Here is a 19,856-nt window from a genome sequence, read left to right as displayed (position 1 = left end):
TGGCATTGAGGGAGGGAGGCAGGGGGTCAGTAGTGGGTTTTTTCGTTCTTTAAATTAAATCTAGCAGTCATGAAAAAAGAAAGAAAAAAAGCAGAGGAGATACATAGATACTGCTGAAAACCAAAAGAACCAGATTCCATGTTTTAAAATTTGCATTTATAGATCATGATAAATCAGTATCATGAAAAGAAAATACACAAACATGCACAAAAGACTACTTTAAAAGTACCTTTTCCACAATCGTGATGTCAAGTATTTGAACATAAATATAAGAAAAATCTCAGAATTAAAGCCACCATAATTTCTCCCCTTTCAGAGTGTGTGTGCATGCAGCTTTCAGTTCTGTTTTCTTTCTTTATGTCAAAAGACCACTTTCTCATTCATTAATGACACTCTGCTAATGAGCAGTTTGAAAATGTCTCTAGGCTTTATTTATTGTGTACTATTCAAAACCTATTATTAAATGTAAGTTTCAGGGAGGCGTACAGCTTTCTGGTATGCATCATCAGAATATCAAATTAATAAAATAAACTTTGTGAAGTTTATCTTCACACATGGCCATAGAAATGATGAGGTAGTAATATCCCCATTTTACGGATTAGAATGGGGGCAAAGAATTAAAAGCAAAAGTGTTAATTAATTCTGGTAACAATTTAAGCACCTCCTTTTCAACGTACTTAGCTTTATGAAACAGTTCATCTTCAAAGCACAGTTTCCATTCAGAACAGATGAAGCTGTGAACGCTCAATACTTGTAGAAATCAAACCCCAGAGTTTTACCTTGACTATCAGAAATACAGAATAAGCAATTACAATTCCCACCAAAAAATAGTGAAGTCATTTATACAGTATCCCTCCAGAACAGTACCAGAAACAATAAGAAAGGATGGTCTTTGGAAGAGCATTCAACTGTATTAACCATGAAACCTTTGCCTTTCTTGAATTCCCTGCCTTGAAAACAACCACTGCAGCAAAGAAGGCAGCACAAATGTGACAAATGGTGGTGCATGTACTGCACCATCATGATTTCTACCCAGAGTAGCTGCACCCTTAACACTGAATAGAGCAGTGGGTCTTCAAAAAAGACATAAACAAACCTGTAATTAGCTGGAGTGTAAGATATTCAATTGTAGGATTTTCTAGCCTTTGAATGCTTGATTTTGCAGATTCAGTGTTGCTTCCTTAGGTTATAAGCAATTCCCTAGATTCAAAAAAGCATAAAAATAACTACAGAAATGCAGGCTCTCTATTGTATTGCTATGCACAGCTGACCAGAGTTAGCACTTTTACAGCCACAGCTAATATTGCAGCTGACCAAGTAACTTGCATGACAAAGTATCATCCTTCAGCAGGTAATGGATGGGTACTGCCAGTGGACTTCATTTACAGTTGCTGACAGGAGCAGAACAGCAACACTCCTGAACCTTGAGTCCCATTCCACGCTCTATGTGGCAGTACACTACCGGACCGGTTCTTTGTGTTCCCCTGTATTTGATCAGTAATTCCTATGCAACCTGCCTCTTCTCTGCCCCCATCCCAGACCTGTCCTTTCCCTATTTCTGTCACTTCATGCCATTTTCTCCATTTACACAATTGCATCCTGTTCCCAGCCAGTCTGCGTTATCCCATCCAAGCTCCCTCCCTACTGGCAGCCAGTTTGTCTGTCTCTAGGATCTTTGCCCAGTCTGTCCTGCTCTCTGGCAACACACTAGCTCTTCCCTAATCTCACTGTGCTCATGTCCACTATTGAGACTCCCATTTCATAGTTTCCCAATCCATTATTCTTATACTCATTTTCTTATACTCCTCAGTCTCTACTGCCATGTGTCATAACTTCCCACTTTACCTTCTCTCAAAAACTGCTAACCAGCTAGTCCCAGTCCACTTGTTTTCCCTATTCCCAGTCAGATCCCCTCTTTCCCTGCTTAAGGATCACTTAGTTGCTTGTCCCAGCCTACTCTTCTGTCTGCCTAGTCTTTTGTCTTCACAGTAATCTCAGATTACGTACTTCCCTGTGTTGTTAGAACAAATAAATACCCTGTGAGAGACAGGAAAGCTTCAGTCCATCCAAAGCATCTGGAAAAAGCTATTTCTGGCAAAGCCATTTCAGTCACCCATACTATAGGTTGAAGCATTCATAGTCAGTCAGGTAGTACGCAATGCTGTCAGCACTAAGAGATGCAGGAGGTTCACACAGCTCTATGTGTACAGAAATCCTCCACTGTGGCTGCTATGCTCCAGCAATTTCTGTTAAACGCATATGAACACCTGTGTTAGAAGAATTTAAGTTTAGGTGAGTTTTCAAAGCCATTATTGTAAGAAAAATCCCCTTTCCAAGTTTTAAGTCTCTGTTTCAAGGCACAAGGGGCTTACAATATTTCAGATACAATGGTTGCTAGATTTTAAAATAAATAAATAGATCAAAAAACAAACAAACACACTTCTCAGCAGAATAATGTATCTTTCCTTAGCCATCTACTAAATCATACAACATTTTTGGAAACATACACCCTCAAGCGGGCAGCTGGCATGCAACATTTTAGTATGAAATTGTTATATTTTGACAAACTGAAAACACATTCTCAAACAGCTAAATCTTTGGCATCCCTAGCAGCAAGCAGAGTTACTGTCCTGCTACACACGTGTGCACAGCAGAATACAGCTTCTGCATGACTGTCATTCAAACTACATTGGAGACATCATCATCACCATCCCACCAGGCTTCCAAACATGAATGCCAACTATCTGCTACAACTGCTAAAGGTGTAAATCAATGTTTTGTATGATAAAGAGATAGCTAAACAAAATAGTCAGTTAACAGCTGAGGGTTTCCCAAAACACTAGGTCATGCCCTGGGAAAGGGTAAACACCTGACCTGCTAAATTCTGACACTGCACCTCTTCCTTACACAGGTGTTTCCCTAACTTCATACTCCGAAAAATCTTCCAATTATCACAGCAAAAGAGAATTACCACTCTTGCAATTAAACAAAGTCAAACTATACCTAACGTGTGCTATCAACGTTCATCAGATAACCCCACTGTCTGAAAAACCATCTCTATTTCTAGCACATTCCCAGAACAGCAATCCATCAGAAAATAGTCTGAAAAAACAAGTGACAAGTTTCCATTCTCAGCAACATAACCAACTTCACTGCAGTGAGAATGGTTGATCATGGGCTACTAGCATCCAGCAATCCAGGGCAGCTAGTCTGCAGACAGAAAAAGTAATTGGCTCCTGTAGCAGTACATGCACCCTCAACTCTCTACTGTGCTGCAAGAACAGTGGGGCAAGATGCACTGCTAAGTCCACAAAAGCAACTCGTGCAGAAGTTTCTGACCTGCACCTGATCACGACCCAAGTTCAGAATGATGTGAATAACCCTCCATTCAGTGCTGTCCAGCCTCACAGACACCACTGAACACTTAAAGCAAGGCAGACTGTAATAACCAGCCCGTGCCCCTATGTTCTTTCCAATTTCACTGCCATTACAACATGTCTAGAAATCCCCGAAGGCTGTCACTTCACCCTGTAGCCACCTCACACTGTAACACACTCAAGCTGCAGTCACATGGATTCTGCAATGGAGTTGTGGCTGCTTCACACAAGCAGGAGCAGCACTCTGGGCTGGCAAAGCTGCCAATGACTGAAGCTAAAATTGCTTCTACTCTTTAAGCCCTTAAAAAAGGGCAAGCTGTCCCATAATGCAGCACAAGCAAGTTAGTCAACCCCGGAGTACTGAAAATAAGTTCCAAAAAAACTCATTGCTAATATATTTTGGCATGGGGAGAAGAGGGAGGGTCTCCATCTCAGACCATGTGGAGAGCAGAAACTGCCTGACTCAATTTCACACAGTGAAGCCCAAAATATGCACCACTGGTGAAACAACAGAATGATAATCATTGAGATTTCAAACAAGTCTAAACGCATCTCCAGCTACTGCAATAAGCAATTCAGATATGCATCAGTTGCTTGGAAAGAAGTGACTATCCCTGTATTTTGACTGTCCTATAAAAACCAAGTATGTTTAAGGACAAAGAATTCACTGTTCCCAACTACAGAAATCTGAGATATCAATATGAACTTCATACTGAAGTTTTAAATATGTCTTATTTTACCTACCTAATTATAGTATGTTTATTTTTTTTTATTTAAAGTTGAAAAACATACACATGCAAAGTGTTTTCTGAAGAGTGGGTGAAGTCCCTAGGTGACATTTTGTAGAATTCAAATTATTTTCCATCTCTCTTGAGAAACCTGCAAACATATTTTCAACTTTTTTGATGAAAGCTTTCATGCTTGTTCCCAAAACATGATTAACTTCCTTAAGATCTGTATGACATATTCAGTTTAAAGTTTGCATTTTTTTTTGGTGTGCTAAGATTATTTGCAGAAAAACTAAAAATATCTGCAGAAATGAAATAGACGTAGAAGTTTATTGCTGGTTTAAAAAACAAAACAAAACCCCACACCATTTTAGTGTCTTAATAACATCCCTTCTTACAAGCCTAATAACTTTATATTTAATCTTAAATAATATGCTAATTATTCTGCAAGATAGTTCAAATTCTCATTTCAGCATCTTCAGCACAAACTTTACTAACTAGTTCTTTTTAGTGAATCTTTATAATGTATTTTCTTGATTAATGCAATTAGTAGATTCTTCTTTATTCATGGCATTTTCTTTATCCAATATATCAATTGTTGCTTTAAAAAAAAAAAAAAATCCCAAACCAAAAAAGTCCACAGAACAATTTTCACCCTGTCGCTGTCTGTGGTGGAGGAGAACCATGACTAATCGGAAAAGGGATCAAGCCTCAAACCTGCTTTACAACATATTTTTGTACTGCAAAAGGAGGTGGTATTACAAGGTAACAACAGGAGTTCTCATGAACTACCCTTAACCTTGGTAGCCATGTACTATCACCACGTTCCATAGTAGAGACTACAGACACCAACAAACAACAGGCCATGAGCAACTGGGAACTAGCACAATAGTTACTAATTATTTACTTGTAAAATCTTTGATGTAATAGTAGCCAGCAGCCTAATTCACAGATATAGAAAATCAAGAATTTTTCCTTCTTTCACCATCCCTACACAGGGGTTACACAGCACTGATATATATATTCTAGTGCAAAACCAACTGTAAGTCAAATGCAAGTATTTCCCCCTCACTGATAATGTTTGCCTCTCAATATTACAACATGCCATGTCCAAGAACTCTACCAGGCCATTAAAAGCTGTAAGGTAAGAAATCCTCAATTTTGGATCCTCCTACTTTTGACAATGGAGGCGGTACTGAAACATCTCCCTGTGACAGAGGTAATTAAAAAAAATAATTAAGGCCAAGTGGATTAAATCTGTGTATGTACTTACCTAAACACACAGACAGAGAGAACACATGAGATACGTCTGATTTGATTATGCGATTTGTAAATGCCAATGCACAGCTGGGTTTTTTATTTTTGGACATACAGCAGATTCTATGAATTCTATTAGAATCCATATGAATGCACTAAGTGATTTTCGTCAGCTGTCTACTCAATGGGGACAAAGAGAGTATTATTCAAAGGTAACAAGGGATGGTAAAAAAGCTGGGCAGCAAGGATGTGGTTCATTAAGGGAAGAACTGAAGAATTCATTAAGGTGCACTGTGAGGCACAGCAGGTTTGTAGGTATTCTCTGATGTGCCAATAATGTCATAACAAATACCGAAGTAAACTAGCTAAGTAGTTTTCCCTCACATTAACATTGGTTTCAGTGTCATTCAAGCTGTGGTCATTTACAATTTCGAAAACATGCTTGATCCTTTCTACAAATCACACAACAAGCCTGGTACCGAAATACTCTTCTGGGGGTGCCCTGACATCTTCCAACAAACTTAGAACAGCATTCTAGCAAGAACACTGGAAACCAAAGCATGGTTTGTTTGTTTTAATAACACAACATAGTTATATACCTTAGTTGCATGACAGGCAGCCATTCTGCTAGGAAGTTTCCATACCATTACATATCATTTATTTTTCAGGCAATTTTTAAAATACTTCTTTAAGAAGATGCTATATAACTGATATGCCCCACTTTTAAACTCATACCGCCCAAGTAGTCTACCAAATCATTTCCTCCACCAGCAAGATGAAGTTGGAGTGCATTGTGACACCTCATACATATTTAATAATAGCCTGATAGGATGTCATTAACATCAAACAGCAATCTAAGTTTGCTACATTAAACATGATCCCTGTGTTAATAGGACAATCACAAAGTGCCTCCAAGATCGAACCTGTAAGAAATACCCACCGACTTGGACAAGGTGTATGCAGCCAATTGCACTGAAGAAGCCATTATTCACACATTGGGTTTAAAATTTTTTTTTAAAAAGGGGCAGGGGGAGAAAAAGCTTCAATGGGTCATAAGACCAGACATGCCATAAGGCAATCTGTCACAGAGTACTCATATTAATAACTGTTGTGTCAAAACTGAACATTCAAAAGGAAAGACAAACCCTCCTTTATGTTTTATGAAATGTAAGCCCACAGAATTAATAATTCATGAGATGAAGAAAAATATCAGGTTTGGATATAAATATTAACAGAATGCTGTCAACCTGTTTAGAACCAAATTTTGACTGTCCTACCTTACAATTATCAATCTAGAAGGGAGTATTCTTCAAAAGATCAAAAAAAAAAATCAGTATGAAAGTCATTAATGAAGAAATTAACATTCTCTGTTCATGTAGGTCCTAAGCAAAACAGCAGAACTCTGTTCTGTGCTCAGCTGTTGCTGAGTGAATGCTAATTGACTGGCATTATTTGTTCCCAGAGTTACGTTGTGTTGACAACAATAATGTTGATGTGCACACAAGAAAGTACACCAAAGGGACATACTAAAACCAAGACCCAGTGGAGAAAGGGTAGGGAAAGAGGGGAAGTAGTTGTCAGATGACAAATAAAGATTAAAAAGCTAGTTAAAAGTTAATATAATTTTCAGAATACAAAGTTTATACAATAGGTCTTGGATAAATTTTTCTGATTAAAGAACAGGCATTTAAAAACTACACAAGAGAGCAATTAACCCATAATGCACAACCACATATCAGTAAGTTCACTGCACATGATTTCAAAGAAATATGAAATATATTTTCAGAATATTTGTTAGTCTCAGCATAAAGAAGTATTTAACTAGACTTATAAAATGATGCAGTTATTTCCATTTTAACCTTCATTTTGTTTGCTAAAGTGGTTAGCAGTTGAAGTTCAAGGTCTAAAAGAAACTCTGCGTTATTATGCCAGCCCTTCTCTGATTTGGAACACAAAACACAATTGTGCCAAAAATCAGGAATGCCGTCAAAATGTATTGCTCTAAAGGGTGGTGACAGTGCTTTTCTTTACAGTTTTTTTTATTCTCCCTAGCGCTAAAGTAATTTCAGTCTAGTTATGTCCCCATCTGCACTTACATTCTGGGCAACAGTATTAAAAATACTTACATAAGCATCAATATTGGCCATACATAAAAAAAAGTCAGTCTAAACACTCCACTTTTCTCCACAGTCTTCACCCAGTGATGAGCACGCAGAATGAAAAGCCAAAGAAGTTGAATGTTACAAGCTTTCAATTTTTTAAAAAAAGTTAATTCCTACCTTTATCATTCTAGAGAGATCTCCAGCATCAGCTAATTCCAACACTATGTTCAGTTCATTGTCTTCAATGAATGAGGCATAATATTTAATTACATTTGGATGATTCAGTTGCTAAGAAAGAAGAATAATAATGCACATTTTAGCATAGAGCACGTCTTATCTTTTAAGACTGACAAATGAAACTTTCTTATTTAGGCAAACAACCTCTAATCTATTTCAGTATGATACAAAAAGTATATGCTTATGAGAAGCATCTACAGATAACCATTCTGCAAGAACATGATGGCATTTTAGGATCAACATGATGACTGAAGTCGCAATTTTAGAGGAATTTTGCTTCAATGTATCTATGCAATAGCATGCTAAACTGTTACCTGAAACAGTAAAGTCAATTTTTAAAATCAGTATTTTACTGTACACAGGACACAGTCGTTTAAATACTGTGGGTTTAGCAGAAACTTCTACTTTAAAAGTTACCCATTCTTCTATAGGATTTACCTCTCAATGCTAACTTTTAAAGCAATAAAGATTACAAAATTCCTTAAGTGAGGCTTATAAAAACTCTACACAGGCAACAGTGGACACCTCAAGTGTATGTATGAAAAACTTAATATACTTTGATGATGGCTGCACATTTTTTTAAACAAATCTTTTACCTTAAGAAGATCTATTTCTTTGATGCAGTCAGCACGGGCTTTGGCATCCATTAAATCAAATATCTATGCACAAGAGATAAGACATTTTTATTAAGTGATAAAAATATAGAAAATTGAGTGATCATTATCATTATTTCATAGCATCCATAAAGCAACTTGAGTTATGCATTTCATGGCAAGACATAATATTGCAGTAAGAAATATTCCTAATGCTCTGATGTACTGATTTACTGCTTTATCGATCCTTTTAGCCCCCTCGTAGGAAACAAGTCCATTGTAAGTACAAGTTTTCCAGTGACTTAACTGCCACCTCCGCATATCTGTTCAAACACACAGCAGTAATTCAGCACATTTCCTTCAAGTTGGTTCTAATCCAAATGTCAGCTTCCTCTCCCATTCCTGCCACGCCATTATCACAAACCCATTCTTTCTAGTACTGAGCATACCTTTTTTTCGTAGTCTCTTGCTACAGTCCTTTTCTATTCTAAATAATGCATACACTTCTACTCTCTCTCAGGATCAAAACTTCACTATTACCTCCAATTCTTTCTCTCCCACTTCCTTCCCTTCAACAAGCAAAGAAGTGATTTTCTGTAATTCTGATGGATTCTGTAATTTGTTTACTAGAGCACTTTCTTCCTAAGCCCTCATCTGTCACCTTGACTTTTACAGCCTTTTGCAGATAGACATATCTGCTCTTCATTTTTTCCCACCTCCCATCTGCTCCAAATTACTTTGCAATGTATCTCATTTTTGCCTCCTCCAGTTAACCACGTTACTCTCCACTAATTTAAATTTTTGTGTGGAGTAATTTTTTCCTGCCATTAGAGTCTTTGTCCACATTCCACACATCTATATTTAATCTAATGTCTTTCTATTTTCACTTCCTTTTTTTAACCATCTTTGGGTTCCCTTCTCGCTTCACCTTCTCAGATGTGCATCTCCATACACTGCCATTGACTAGTCCCCTTAGAAATGACCAAAATTTAACTTCCTCAGGGAACCCTTCCTCTCTCAATCGCTATTACTTTCTGAATAAAAACAAACAAACAAACCCCCAAAAAACACTCATCAACTTCTGTATGGTCTGCCTATTACATTTTGAGTTATCCAGAAGAATAATAGAGGCATCCTGGCCTGTATCAGAAATAGTGTGGCCAGCAGGAGCAGGGAGGTGATTGTTCCCCTGTACTCGGCACTGGTGAGGCCGCACCTCGAGTACTGTGTTCAGTTTTGGGCCCCTCACTACAGGAAAGACATTGAGGTGCTGGAACATGTCCAGAGAAGGGCAACCAAGTTGGTGAAGGGTCTAGAGAACGAGTCTTATGAGGAGTGGCTGAGGGAACTGGGATTGTTTAACCTGGAGGAAAGGAGGCTGACGGGAGACCTTATCGCTCTCTACAACTACCTGAAAGGAGGCTGTAGTGAGGTGGGTGTTGGTCTGTCAGGTAGCTGGAGATAGGACGAGAGGAAATGGCCTCAAGTTGCACCAGGGGAGGTTTAGATTGGATATTAGGAAAAATTTCTTCACCGAAAGGGTTGTCAAGCATTGGAACAGGCTTCCCAGGGAAGTGGTGGAGTCACCATCCCTGGGGGTATTCAAAAAACACGTAGACAAGGCACTTCAGGACATGGTTTAGTGGGCATGGTAGTGTTGGGATGACAGTTGGACTTGACAATCTTAAAGGTCTTTTCCAACCTAAACAATTCTATGATTTATGAGATTAGCTTTTCCAGTTACATCTTTCCAATGCACATCATTACTTTCTAGATAGTCTCCAAGAAAAGATGTATTATGTGCTGTGAAGATCACTGGTACCTGGTTCCATCAGCTCAAAATGATCAAAAGCTCAACAGCTGACAACTTCCGTTTCATATCTTGCCATCAACCCAGAAACAGAAATAAGGATTAACAGCACTTTTGAGTACTGAATGCCTCCAAAGAGGTCATCTCTTAAACTGACTATGTAACTGTCCATGTAAATCACACCTTCTTTCATTCTCCCCAACGAAGTTCAAACAAATCAGGAAGCCACATATAATCTGCTAAACCTCATCTGTATTTTCTATGCCACTATGCACAACAAGTTTGTTATTCCTTTAATCAACTGAAAGGAGAAATCTAGAGACTTCATGCATGGAGCACAGTCCTCACAGAGCACACATGTGCTCTTGACTAGCCACTACTTCCCTTCAGACATCCAATCTTCTGTCTTCAGAGCTGGCATGAGAAAAAAAAAACAGCCTCGAGTGGATACAAGATTCACTTTTTGATAAAAAGACAACTCTTAAGTCAAGAACTGAAATGCCAGACTTGTACACAGTAAGAAGAAAAGGGGGAGGAGGAAAGAAAGAAGAAAACAAAACTACTTACCAAGAATGAAAGGGAATAAACCATGTCACAACTACTTGTATATTAACCGAGGATGATGGTAAATAAACAGGCTGAGCTAGAAGCAATTATTCAAGGAAGAGGCTGGGGGACACTTAATAGAAACACAGCAGGGTAAATCACAAGAAAGGAATGCTAACACTAAGAAATAAAGCAATTTCAGATGTAGTAGAAGAAAAGAATTAGTAGTACATATGAAATTACAGGTACAAGTATTAAAAGTAAATAACACTGATGTGAAAGACAGAAAAGATGGTTTATGAATTAAGGTTGGGAACTTGGTAAAGGAGATTAAATAGCCTGCATCTGTTGTAGATCTCAACTCTGAATGAAAAACCATTGCTCTTTAATCGTTTTGACAATAGACTAAAGTCCTAGTGTTTGGTACAGTCATGAAGGACTGTAATGATTTTTCTAGGAAACACTTAGGAAAATTCTAAATATGAGAAGTAGCACATTAACTGAGGAATTACTGGAAAGGCATGAGATCATAATTGTCTTTCCCTGTAAACTAAGAGAACAGAAAATTGAAAATTTTATACCCCCTCTCCCAAAAACAATCAATGAAAGTGTGTACCAGGGAGCAGGGAAAAAAGGGGAGAGCTACAGAGGCACATATTGAAGCTTCACACTTCTGCTAAGTTCTAGATAATAGTGAGGTAAGAACATTCCTTATAAATGATACAGATTAGACATAGACAGAGAACTCCAAACACACTGTAGAACCTAATCAAAGCTGCAGACAAAATTTTAGACTGAAAATTATACATAAGTTATCTACTCATAACATTTGGAGAAATTACCCAAAGCACAATTTCAAGATTCAAAACCAAAAGAGTTTCATTGTGTGAAAAACCAGGGCAGTTTGCACCTGTTAATGACTGTTCCAATATGCCAAGAGGCATCTTAGCTTACCTATACCAGAAGTATTTCCCTACACACCTAAACAAGCAAATTTTGTGAGCAAATTTTTTTATAAGCTATGCCTCTGATAGGAATATAAATCAGTACCTCTCACAGAGGAATAAGAAAACAACAAAAATAAAGCCCTAGACTCAGGACTGTGAAAGATCTAGGATCAAGGTATAGGAAAGAAAGACAAAATTTTGTTTGTGTATTCTGGCTAGTATTCCCAGTACTTCTAATTTGTTATTAAACAGCCTGGAGTAGACTAGACCAAGCAGCTGCTCTCAGGAAAGGACAGACTTAAGTTTTATAAACATGACTCCCTATACTTTTGCTACACTTCATACAACAGAGTGGCAAATTTGTCACAGCTTCAGCTAAACTGAATAATTCAAACGTTACCTGAATAAAATAAAGCAAGACAGAAAAACTGAGTCTTATTTGATCCTTATAAACACAGGCAACCTGCAGATTTACTGTATATCATTTTTGAGGTTCTCCATTAGACTTTGGCCCAGATCTAACCTCAAAAGACTATAAACAGCATTTCCCAGAAATCCAGAATTTCAGTTTCACAGACACTAATGCCCTCCAACAGTAAGATTGGAAAAAACCCACAACCCAAAACAGAAAAAAAAAAAAAAAATCACCCAGTCCATGGCCTCTGAAAAACCTCTGCTCTATCATACCAGATTCAAACAGCTTACAGAGATTTTCTTTCTGAATAGATTATCTTTCCATTTTGCCAAACCGTTGCAGTTCAGATCAGAGGCTCCTAGTGTAATAAGCCATGTCAGCTCACACAAGGAGGCTACTGTAAACGCAATGAAAAAACATTGTGCACTTCATCACCAGAAGACGACTCAACACTGAAGAACATCTTACACTGAAAAATGGAAGTCACAGTGAAAGATTTTAAGAGCTTAAGAACATCCTTTCAAATGCACATGGCACCTGGCAGACCTCAGAATGCTTGTTTTGCGGGAGCTGCTGCAGACCAGATGACCGCACCGGAGAAGCTGTCCTTTGCTTGTGGTTTACTACAGACTGGCCCTCCACATAACAACCTGAAGCAATGTCAGTAGTTCCATTGCAACAGTAACAGCTTATAGCTTTGCAAGCAGACTAATGCCACCTTCAGCTACCACTACTCTGCAAGCCAACCTGAAAGGTCAGTTTATGCTCCCCCCTCTCTTGAGTTGTTGCACACAGATCTATCTCACACACACACAATTTGTAGCCCTGTAAAGACAGGTATTGGGCTTGCATGGCAAGGTTTTGGTAGCCAGCAGGCTATAGGGGTGGCTTCTGTGAGAAGCTGCTGGAAGCTTCCCCTGTGTTCGACAGAGCCAGTGCTAGCTGGCTCCCAGACGGACCTGCCACTGGCCAAGGCCGAGACCATCAGCAATGGGGGTAGCGCCTCTGGGATAACAGATTTAAGAAGGGGGGAAAAAACCTGCACAGCAATTGCAGCTGGAAAGAGGAGTGCGAACATGTGAGAGAAACAACCCTGCAGACCCCCAGGTCAGTGAAGAAGGAGGGGGAAGAGATGCTCCAGGCGCCGGAGCAGAGATTCCCCTGCAGCCCGTGGGGAAGACCATGGTGAGGCAGGCTGTCCCCCTGCAGCCCATGGAGGTCCACGGTGGAGCAGACATCCACCTGCAGCCCGTGGAAGACCCCACGCCAGAGCAGGTGGATGCCCGAAGGAAGCTGTGACCCTGTGGGAAGCCCATGCTGGAGCAGGCTCCTGGCAGGACCTGTGGCCCCATGGAGAGAGGAGCCCACGCTGGAGCAGGTTTTCTGGCAGGACTTGTGACCCCGCAGGGAACCCACGCTGGAGCAGTTCATGAAGAACTGCAGTCCATGGGAAGGATTCATGTTGGAGAAGTTCATGGAGAACTGTCTCCCATGGGAGGGACCCCACGCTGGAGCAGAGGAAGAGTACGAGGAGTCCTCCCCCTGAGGAGGAAGGAGCGGCAGAAACAATGTGTGATGAACTGACCGTAACCCCATTCCCCATCCCCATGTGCCACTGGTGGGGAGTAGGTAGAGAATTTGGGAGTAAATTTAAGCCCAGAAAGAAGGGAGGGGTAGGGGGAAGGTGTTTTAAGATTTGGTTTTATTTCTCATTATCCTACTCTGATTTGATTGGTAATAAATTAAATTAATTTTCCCCAAGTTGAGTCCATTTTGCCCATGACAGTAATTGGTGAGTGATCCCTCCCTGTCCTTATCTCGACCCACGAGCTCTTTGTTATATTTTCCCTCCCCTGTCCAGCTAAGGCAGGGAGTGATAGAGCAGCTTTGGTGGGCACCTGGCTCCAGCCAGGGTCAACCCACCACAAGACAGTATTGCCACTGCTATTAGCAGGCCACAGGCCTCAGGCTGCCCCAGAAACATACCACCTAAGGACTTGCAACCTTTTGTCTGGACTTCTCTTGGCCCGCACTTATTTTTTGAGCTTGGCTTTAGCTGTAGCAGCACATGCCTTGCAGTTGAGTGACTTAACTGTAATGAAGTCATTACAGTCAAATGACTTGTGTCTAACTTGGTTTTAGATTCAGCTCAGCTTTGTGCAACTGCACAGTCTTAGGAAATTATAGCAGATATAATAAAGGTCTAACAAAACTGGAGTGATTAACATCCGTAAGCTTTTTGGATCAACACACAGCATTAGCAACTGACTGCTTGAAAGCACCCAGCAAAATCCCACACAGAGCCACCACCAGGATCCTCTTCCCAGTAGAGCTCAGGACACGGATGATGCTCCATACATCGATTATTAGAAACTAGCAGCAATTAGACTATAAGTGTTAGCATCACTGTAATTGGCTAACAATAAAAACGGCTGCATTTTGATTAGACTGCTAGGGCATTAATTAGACTAACAATAAATTCTAATTCTTGACTCCACTTATGAGGTCAGGATCATAGGGTAACTCAGACTGGAGGTGTGTTTCTCTAGTCAGCACAAATTGAGCAGTGTAATACACTCTTATTTAAAATCCTAAATATTTTTCCCCAATTTCTATTTTCAAGGACCATGATAAGATTAACTTTTCTACAAAGGAATTACATTTGCTGTGGAAAACCTAATAATAAGCAAAAATTATAGTAAATACTTGTATGATGTGCCAATTTTCTTGAAGAGTGTAATCAAAAAAAAAAATCTCATTTTGGTAAGCACTATACCTTAGTTAGCAATTACTGTGAAATTCCTGAAAACAATTAGGGAAAAAAAAAGTTGGGAGGGAAGGTTGATCTGCTTGAGGATAGGAAGGCTCTACAGAGGGATCTGGACAGGCTGGATCGATGGGCTGAGGCCAATTGTATGAAGTTCAACAAGGCCAAGTACCAGGTCCTGCAACTTGGGTCACAGCAACCCCATGCAGCGCTACAGGCTTGGGGAAGAGTGGCTGGAAAGCTGCCCGGCAGAGAAAGACCTGGGGGTGCTGGCTGACAGCCGGCTGAATACGAGCCAGCAGTGTGCCCAGGTGGCCAAGAAGGCCAACGGCATCCTGGCCTGTATCAGAAATAGTGTGGCCACCAGGAGCAGGGAGGTGATTGTTCCCCTGTACTCGGCACTGGTGAGGCCGCACCTCCAGTACTGTGTTCAGTTTTGGGCCCCTCACTACAGGAAGGACATTGAGGTGCTGGAGCATGGCCAGAGAAGGGCAACCAAGTTGGTGAAGGGTCTAGAGAACGAGTCTTATGAGGAGCGGCTGAGGGAGCTGGGGCTGTTTAGTCTAGAGAAGAGGAACCTGAGGGGAGACTTTATCACGCTCTACCACTACCTGAGAGGAGGGTGTAGTGAGGTGGGTGCTGGTCTCTTCTGTCAGGTGGCTGGAGATAGGACAAGAGGAAATGGCCTCAAGTTGCAGCAGGGAGGTTTAGGCTGGACATTAGGAAAAATTTCTTTACTGAAAGGGTTGTCAAGCCAGGGAAGTGGTTGAGTCTCCACCCCTGGAGGTATTCAAAAAGTGCATAGACAAGGCACTTCAGGACATTTTTCAGTGGGCATGGTTGACAGTTGGACTTGATCCTGAAGGTCTTTTCCAACCTAAATGATTTTATGATAAATACAGCTGAAGAGACTTAAGAGAGCATTTTCAAAGCCCTTAGCAAATTTTTTTCCACTTAGCAAGAATGCTAAATGAAACAAAACTCCGGTTTTAGCTCTCAGTTCTTTACCTCCTTTATATGCAGTAGGAAGAGTTGAAGGACAAGCATATGTTGATACTGCAAAATATTCCCCTCTGTGTGCAGAGCAACTAAGGGATATCTAGTAACTTTGCATTGAATCACTTCTCCTGTACCTTCATGTGAGCGTAGATTAGTTTTATTCTTTCAGCATTCTAGAAGTATCAGTTTTAAGTACTGTCAAGAGGCTGGACCAGTATTTTTATAGTTTCTAAGCTATTCTAAGATACAGAGCAGGAACTGTTCCCTATGCAGACGTGTAAACTAAACAAAGATTGCAACACATGAAATCAACTTCCTGAATAAAGTTCTTACATATATGCTCACACACACAACCAGAGCTCCTAGAAAGCTGTGTGTATAGCAAGAAGGTTAGAAACAATTAACCACCAGATGGAAAACAACAGGCCTTAGCTTCTAAGTGTAGACTAGTTGATGAATTACCAGCTACGAATTTAACCCATCATCTGAAGTAACGTGCCAAGCTGGGAATCTACTCGATTCCTCTTGCTCTAAAATCCATCACTTTTCCAAGTTTTCCTTTTCAGTATTGAAAAGGATAAAGGTCTTTCTAACCTCACCACTTAAATGACAATTCAACCTATTTCTGTTTGAAATTCTGTATAAAACAAAAATACCAAAAAGTGTTTCCAAAGCAAAACACAATCATGATTGCTGTAACATAAACCTACAGACAAGTAAGCAAAATAAAGACTTGAAGGCACATAAATATTAAGAGATATAATACTGAACAGCAACAAGCATTAGAGTATTTTGCCATCACAGCACTGCTGTGCTGAGACAATAGTGCTTCATAAAGTGTGAAATTACAAGTGCTTTCCTAAGATTAATTATCTGTAATTCAAGCTTGAAGTAGCAATGCACTGACAATGCACAATGAATAATGAATGTAAGTGCTAGATAAAAGGATTCATTGTCTGAATCTCTAACACAGGGGTCTCCAATTTTGGAATGAAAGGGAAAGAAAGGTGGAACAATGTAAGGCAAAAAAGTAATGAATCTAGAATTTTGTTGAAATATGCAGTTTCACATAGTATTTTAAATTTTGAGTAGCTAAGGTTTACTTAAAAAAATAGCTCAAAAAGTGAACTCATACAGTCTTACAGTCATTCAGTTCAGGTACTTACAACTCTTTTGCCCTTTAAGGATGTTTTGTGAGTGTTTATTCCAGTATCTAGCAGTTGCTTACTTCCCCCTTGGAAGTGACCACTGGAGCACTCATTGCTCAGAATGCCAGACCATACCTCAAGGTGTTGTTGATGGTTCTGTTTTAAGGATTACCTAGCGTGGCAGTAGTAGAGACGTACTGCTTCTTCCTCAGGCATGATCTTTCAGTATAGTTTGGACCTCAGACTTAACACGTTAAGAAACTTACTTAGAAGCTCTTCAAACTTATACTGCTATGTTCATAGTTTATCTGTGGTTGATCTTTCCTGACATTTCTTTGACTCAAAGTGTAGTTTAGACATTTATGAAAGTGAAGTAATAAAGATTTGGGTTTTAATTCTGGTTTTATTTAGGTAATATTTCAACAGCATCTCAGAAACATAGTTCCATGGGAAAAGAGAGAGCCTAATTATTATAAATACCACTTCCCTAATTCCAACAAGGCAAACAATGCATGGGAGGATGAAGCACAAAGGGTACAATGAGAAGAAAAGATCCAACATAGTATTTTGTGTATTCTGCTGGTTAAATCACTAGAAAGAAACTGCCAATTAAACAGTTTTCACTCTGCTACATATCCTACTGGAAACCAAATCAAGAATACCAGTTCTTCATGTCATCTGGACTCAGCAGCAACTACAAATTCAGAATGAGTGGTTTCTGTCACCATCTGCTTGTCCTTTCTCCCACAGCACCTTACTGCCACTTGCTTCTGCTCACATTTAGTTCCACAAACATACATTTTGTACACACTAATATAACATTTATCAATATTGTACATATTTCAGCCAAATAAAATTTTAATAGCAGAAAATAAACATTCTTGTTGGAAAGCTTCGTAAGAACTCAAAACTGGCAATCCTTTTGGAACAAATAATGGCCCGAGATCCAGTAACTCTTAAAGAGAGGATAACTGAAGAATTCTAAGTCACATCAGCCCTTGAAGGTAAAGACAAACATGGGGAACCACTGACCAAATACACATAAAGAGAGCAGCTATACACCCAACCCAGCCAGGAAAACAAAATGGGGAGGGGGTAGAACAGACATGACTTGCAAGATCAGAGAGGAAGGCATGTAGTAGTTAAGATGTGAGATGGAATGGGCAGAAAATGGGAAAGTAGAAGGAAGTCCAGATCTCAGTTATGTTACTTAACACAAAATACAGCATTTAGAGACATTGGCTCAATGCGGAAAAGTGGAAAGTGGTATCCATGCACAGGTCTAAAAGAGAGAGAATAGACCTCTCCCTCACAACAGAAAGAAGCATTCCTCCTGTTCTGTCCATGCTGAGCTTCCATTAATGAGGCATTAGAAAAAATGGCAGTATTTTAATTTGAATAAAAGAAAACAGGACTGAAATTAAAAGCAAGCAGCACCATCACAGAGCAGACCCACAAGAGCTCCTCTGAAAAAGCAATCACTTTTCACCAAAAGACATCTACGAAAACAAATTTCATAGTGAAATTAAGTATTGTGACCATCTTTAACAAAAATATTTCTAGGGAATCTTAGGGAAGGTCACAGAAGCACAGTAACAATTAAGATGGTCTTCCGTCCAAATGGAAGAGCTTTAGATGTCAGCTATGCAAGCTGAAACGGCTGTACCAAATGCTCAGTGCTGCCAAGAGCCTTTTGAACTCCAAGTAATATTTCATTGTATGCTTGCGAATATTTTTCCTTTACAGGTTCACCAAATCTCACTTTCCATTCAGATAATAGTCTCCTACATACATCCAGCCTTCATATGGAAAGTGCTTTTACAGATCACAGAACATAGCCCCTCCTGACATGCACTGGGCAATAACATTCAACGGAAAAACAACAGCGTATGTTGGATACTTCAAGACAATCAGAACGCTACCAGGATAAAGCCATTTGGGAGAGCCACAACTCTTTAACCCTATTTCCCACTAACCACCAAATATATTCTTAGAAATTTATTAAATAAAAATTAAACAAGAAAGCTTTTCTGCTATAGAAACTATTACCCATATATGAACAGCATGATGTCTTCTTCATGAGTTGAAAAAAAATCTTTTGTCAAATTGGGAAACCTGATGTGAGAATACAGCTATACATACTGACTTTTGAAATACTGTTAAGAGTACACATGCTATAATGCCTCTGTATTCTTAATGCAAGCACGGTTATAAAAATTTCATCATTAACAGTGAAGAAAGTCATAAAGTCCAGCCTTTCAAGTACCCAGGCATTCCACATCCACCTTAACTGACATGCATTTCAAGTCACATTTGACCTTTTTGGTTTCTCACGCACTGAAAACGAAGGAAAATTAGCCTAATGTTTTAAGACTGTTGATCAAAGTTCTTAGAATATATTTCAGCTTTTGAAGTAGCATATACCCGGCAGTTTTCCCAGAAGGGGGAACCAAGTTTGGTTTTTTGTTTGTTTGTTTGTTTTATGACTGTCAGGACTAGCCCTGCCTCCTGGTGCTGCAGAGCACAGAGAATCACAGAAATGGAACAGCAAGTCAAGGTATGACAGAGAAATTTACGGTGCATGCATTAGCACAGCAAAAACAAAATTATTAAAATCCAGAAACACTAGAAAAGAATTGTTTTGCAGAAAAACCCTTCAAAATTGATGGCAGTACTCCTTCAAGTAATATGCTAAACATATCTCAAGAGATCAGAACTGAAATGACAATTTTAGTTTCAATTTCAAAACTAAACACATTGTCAGGGAATTTTCGAAGTAAATCCAGTAGAGAATTTTTAGAGGGTCTTATAACAAACACCTCTGAGCAGCTCCAAACAAAAAAAGAGAATGGAAATAATACTGGATAGAGGCTTAGCTCAAGCTGCCTTTTGCCTGTGTGACAATGAAAAAGCAAGGGTTTTTCACTTAA

The 19,856-nt window shown here is 39.4% G+C and overlaps 1 protein-coding gene across 4 annotated transcripts in view; it reads right to left on the bottom strand.

Annotated features, from left to right (window-relative positions):
- NEK7 (NIMA related kinase 7) overlaps positions 1 to 19,856 on the bottom strand; it is a 79,718-nt gene that overhangs the window by 36,060 nt on the left and 23,802 nt on the right. For all 4 annotated transcript variants that reach the window (XM_052800387.1, XM_052800390.1, XM_052800391.1 and 1 more), the window contains 2 exons: positions 8,298 to 8,360; positions 7,642 to 7,752 (listed from right to left, as the gene is read on the bottom strand). In XM_052800387.1, the coding sequence (XP_052656347.1) occupies positions 7,642 to 7,752; positions 8,298 to 8,360 (174 nt within the window). The remainder of the gene's footprint in view (positions 1 to 7,641; positions 7,753 to 8,297; positions 8,361 to 19,856) is intronic.

The sequence above is a fragment of the Harpia harpyja genome, chromosome 11, assembly GCF_026419915.1.
Source record: "Harpia harpyja isolate bHarHar1 chromosome 11, bHarHar1 primary haplotype, whole genome shotgun sequence".
NCBI classification, from domain to species: domain Eukaryota; kingdom Metazoa; phylum Chordata; class Aves; order Accipitriformes; family Accipitridae; genus Harpia; species Harpia harpyja.
The sequence above is the reverse complement of the archived record's forward strand: the minus strand, read 5'-3'. Positions and strand labels throughout refer to the sequence as shown.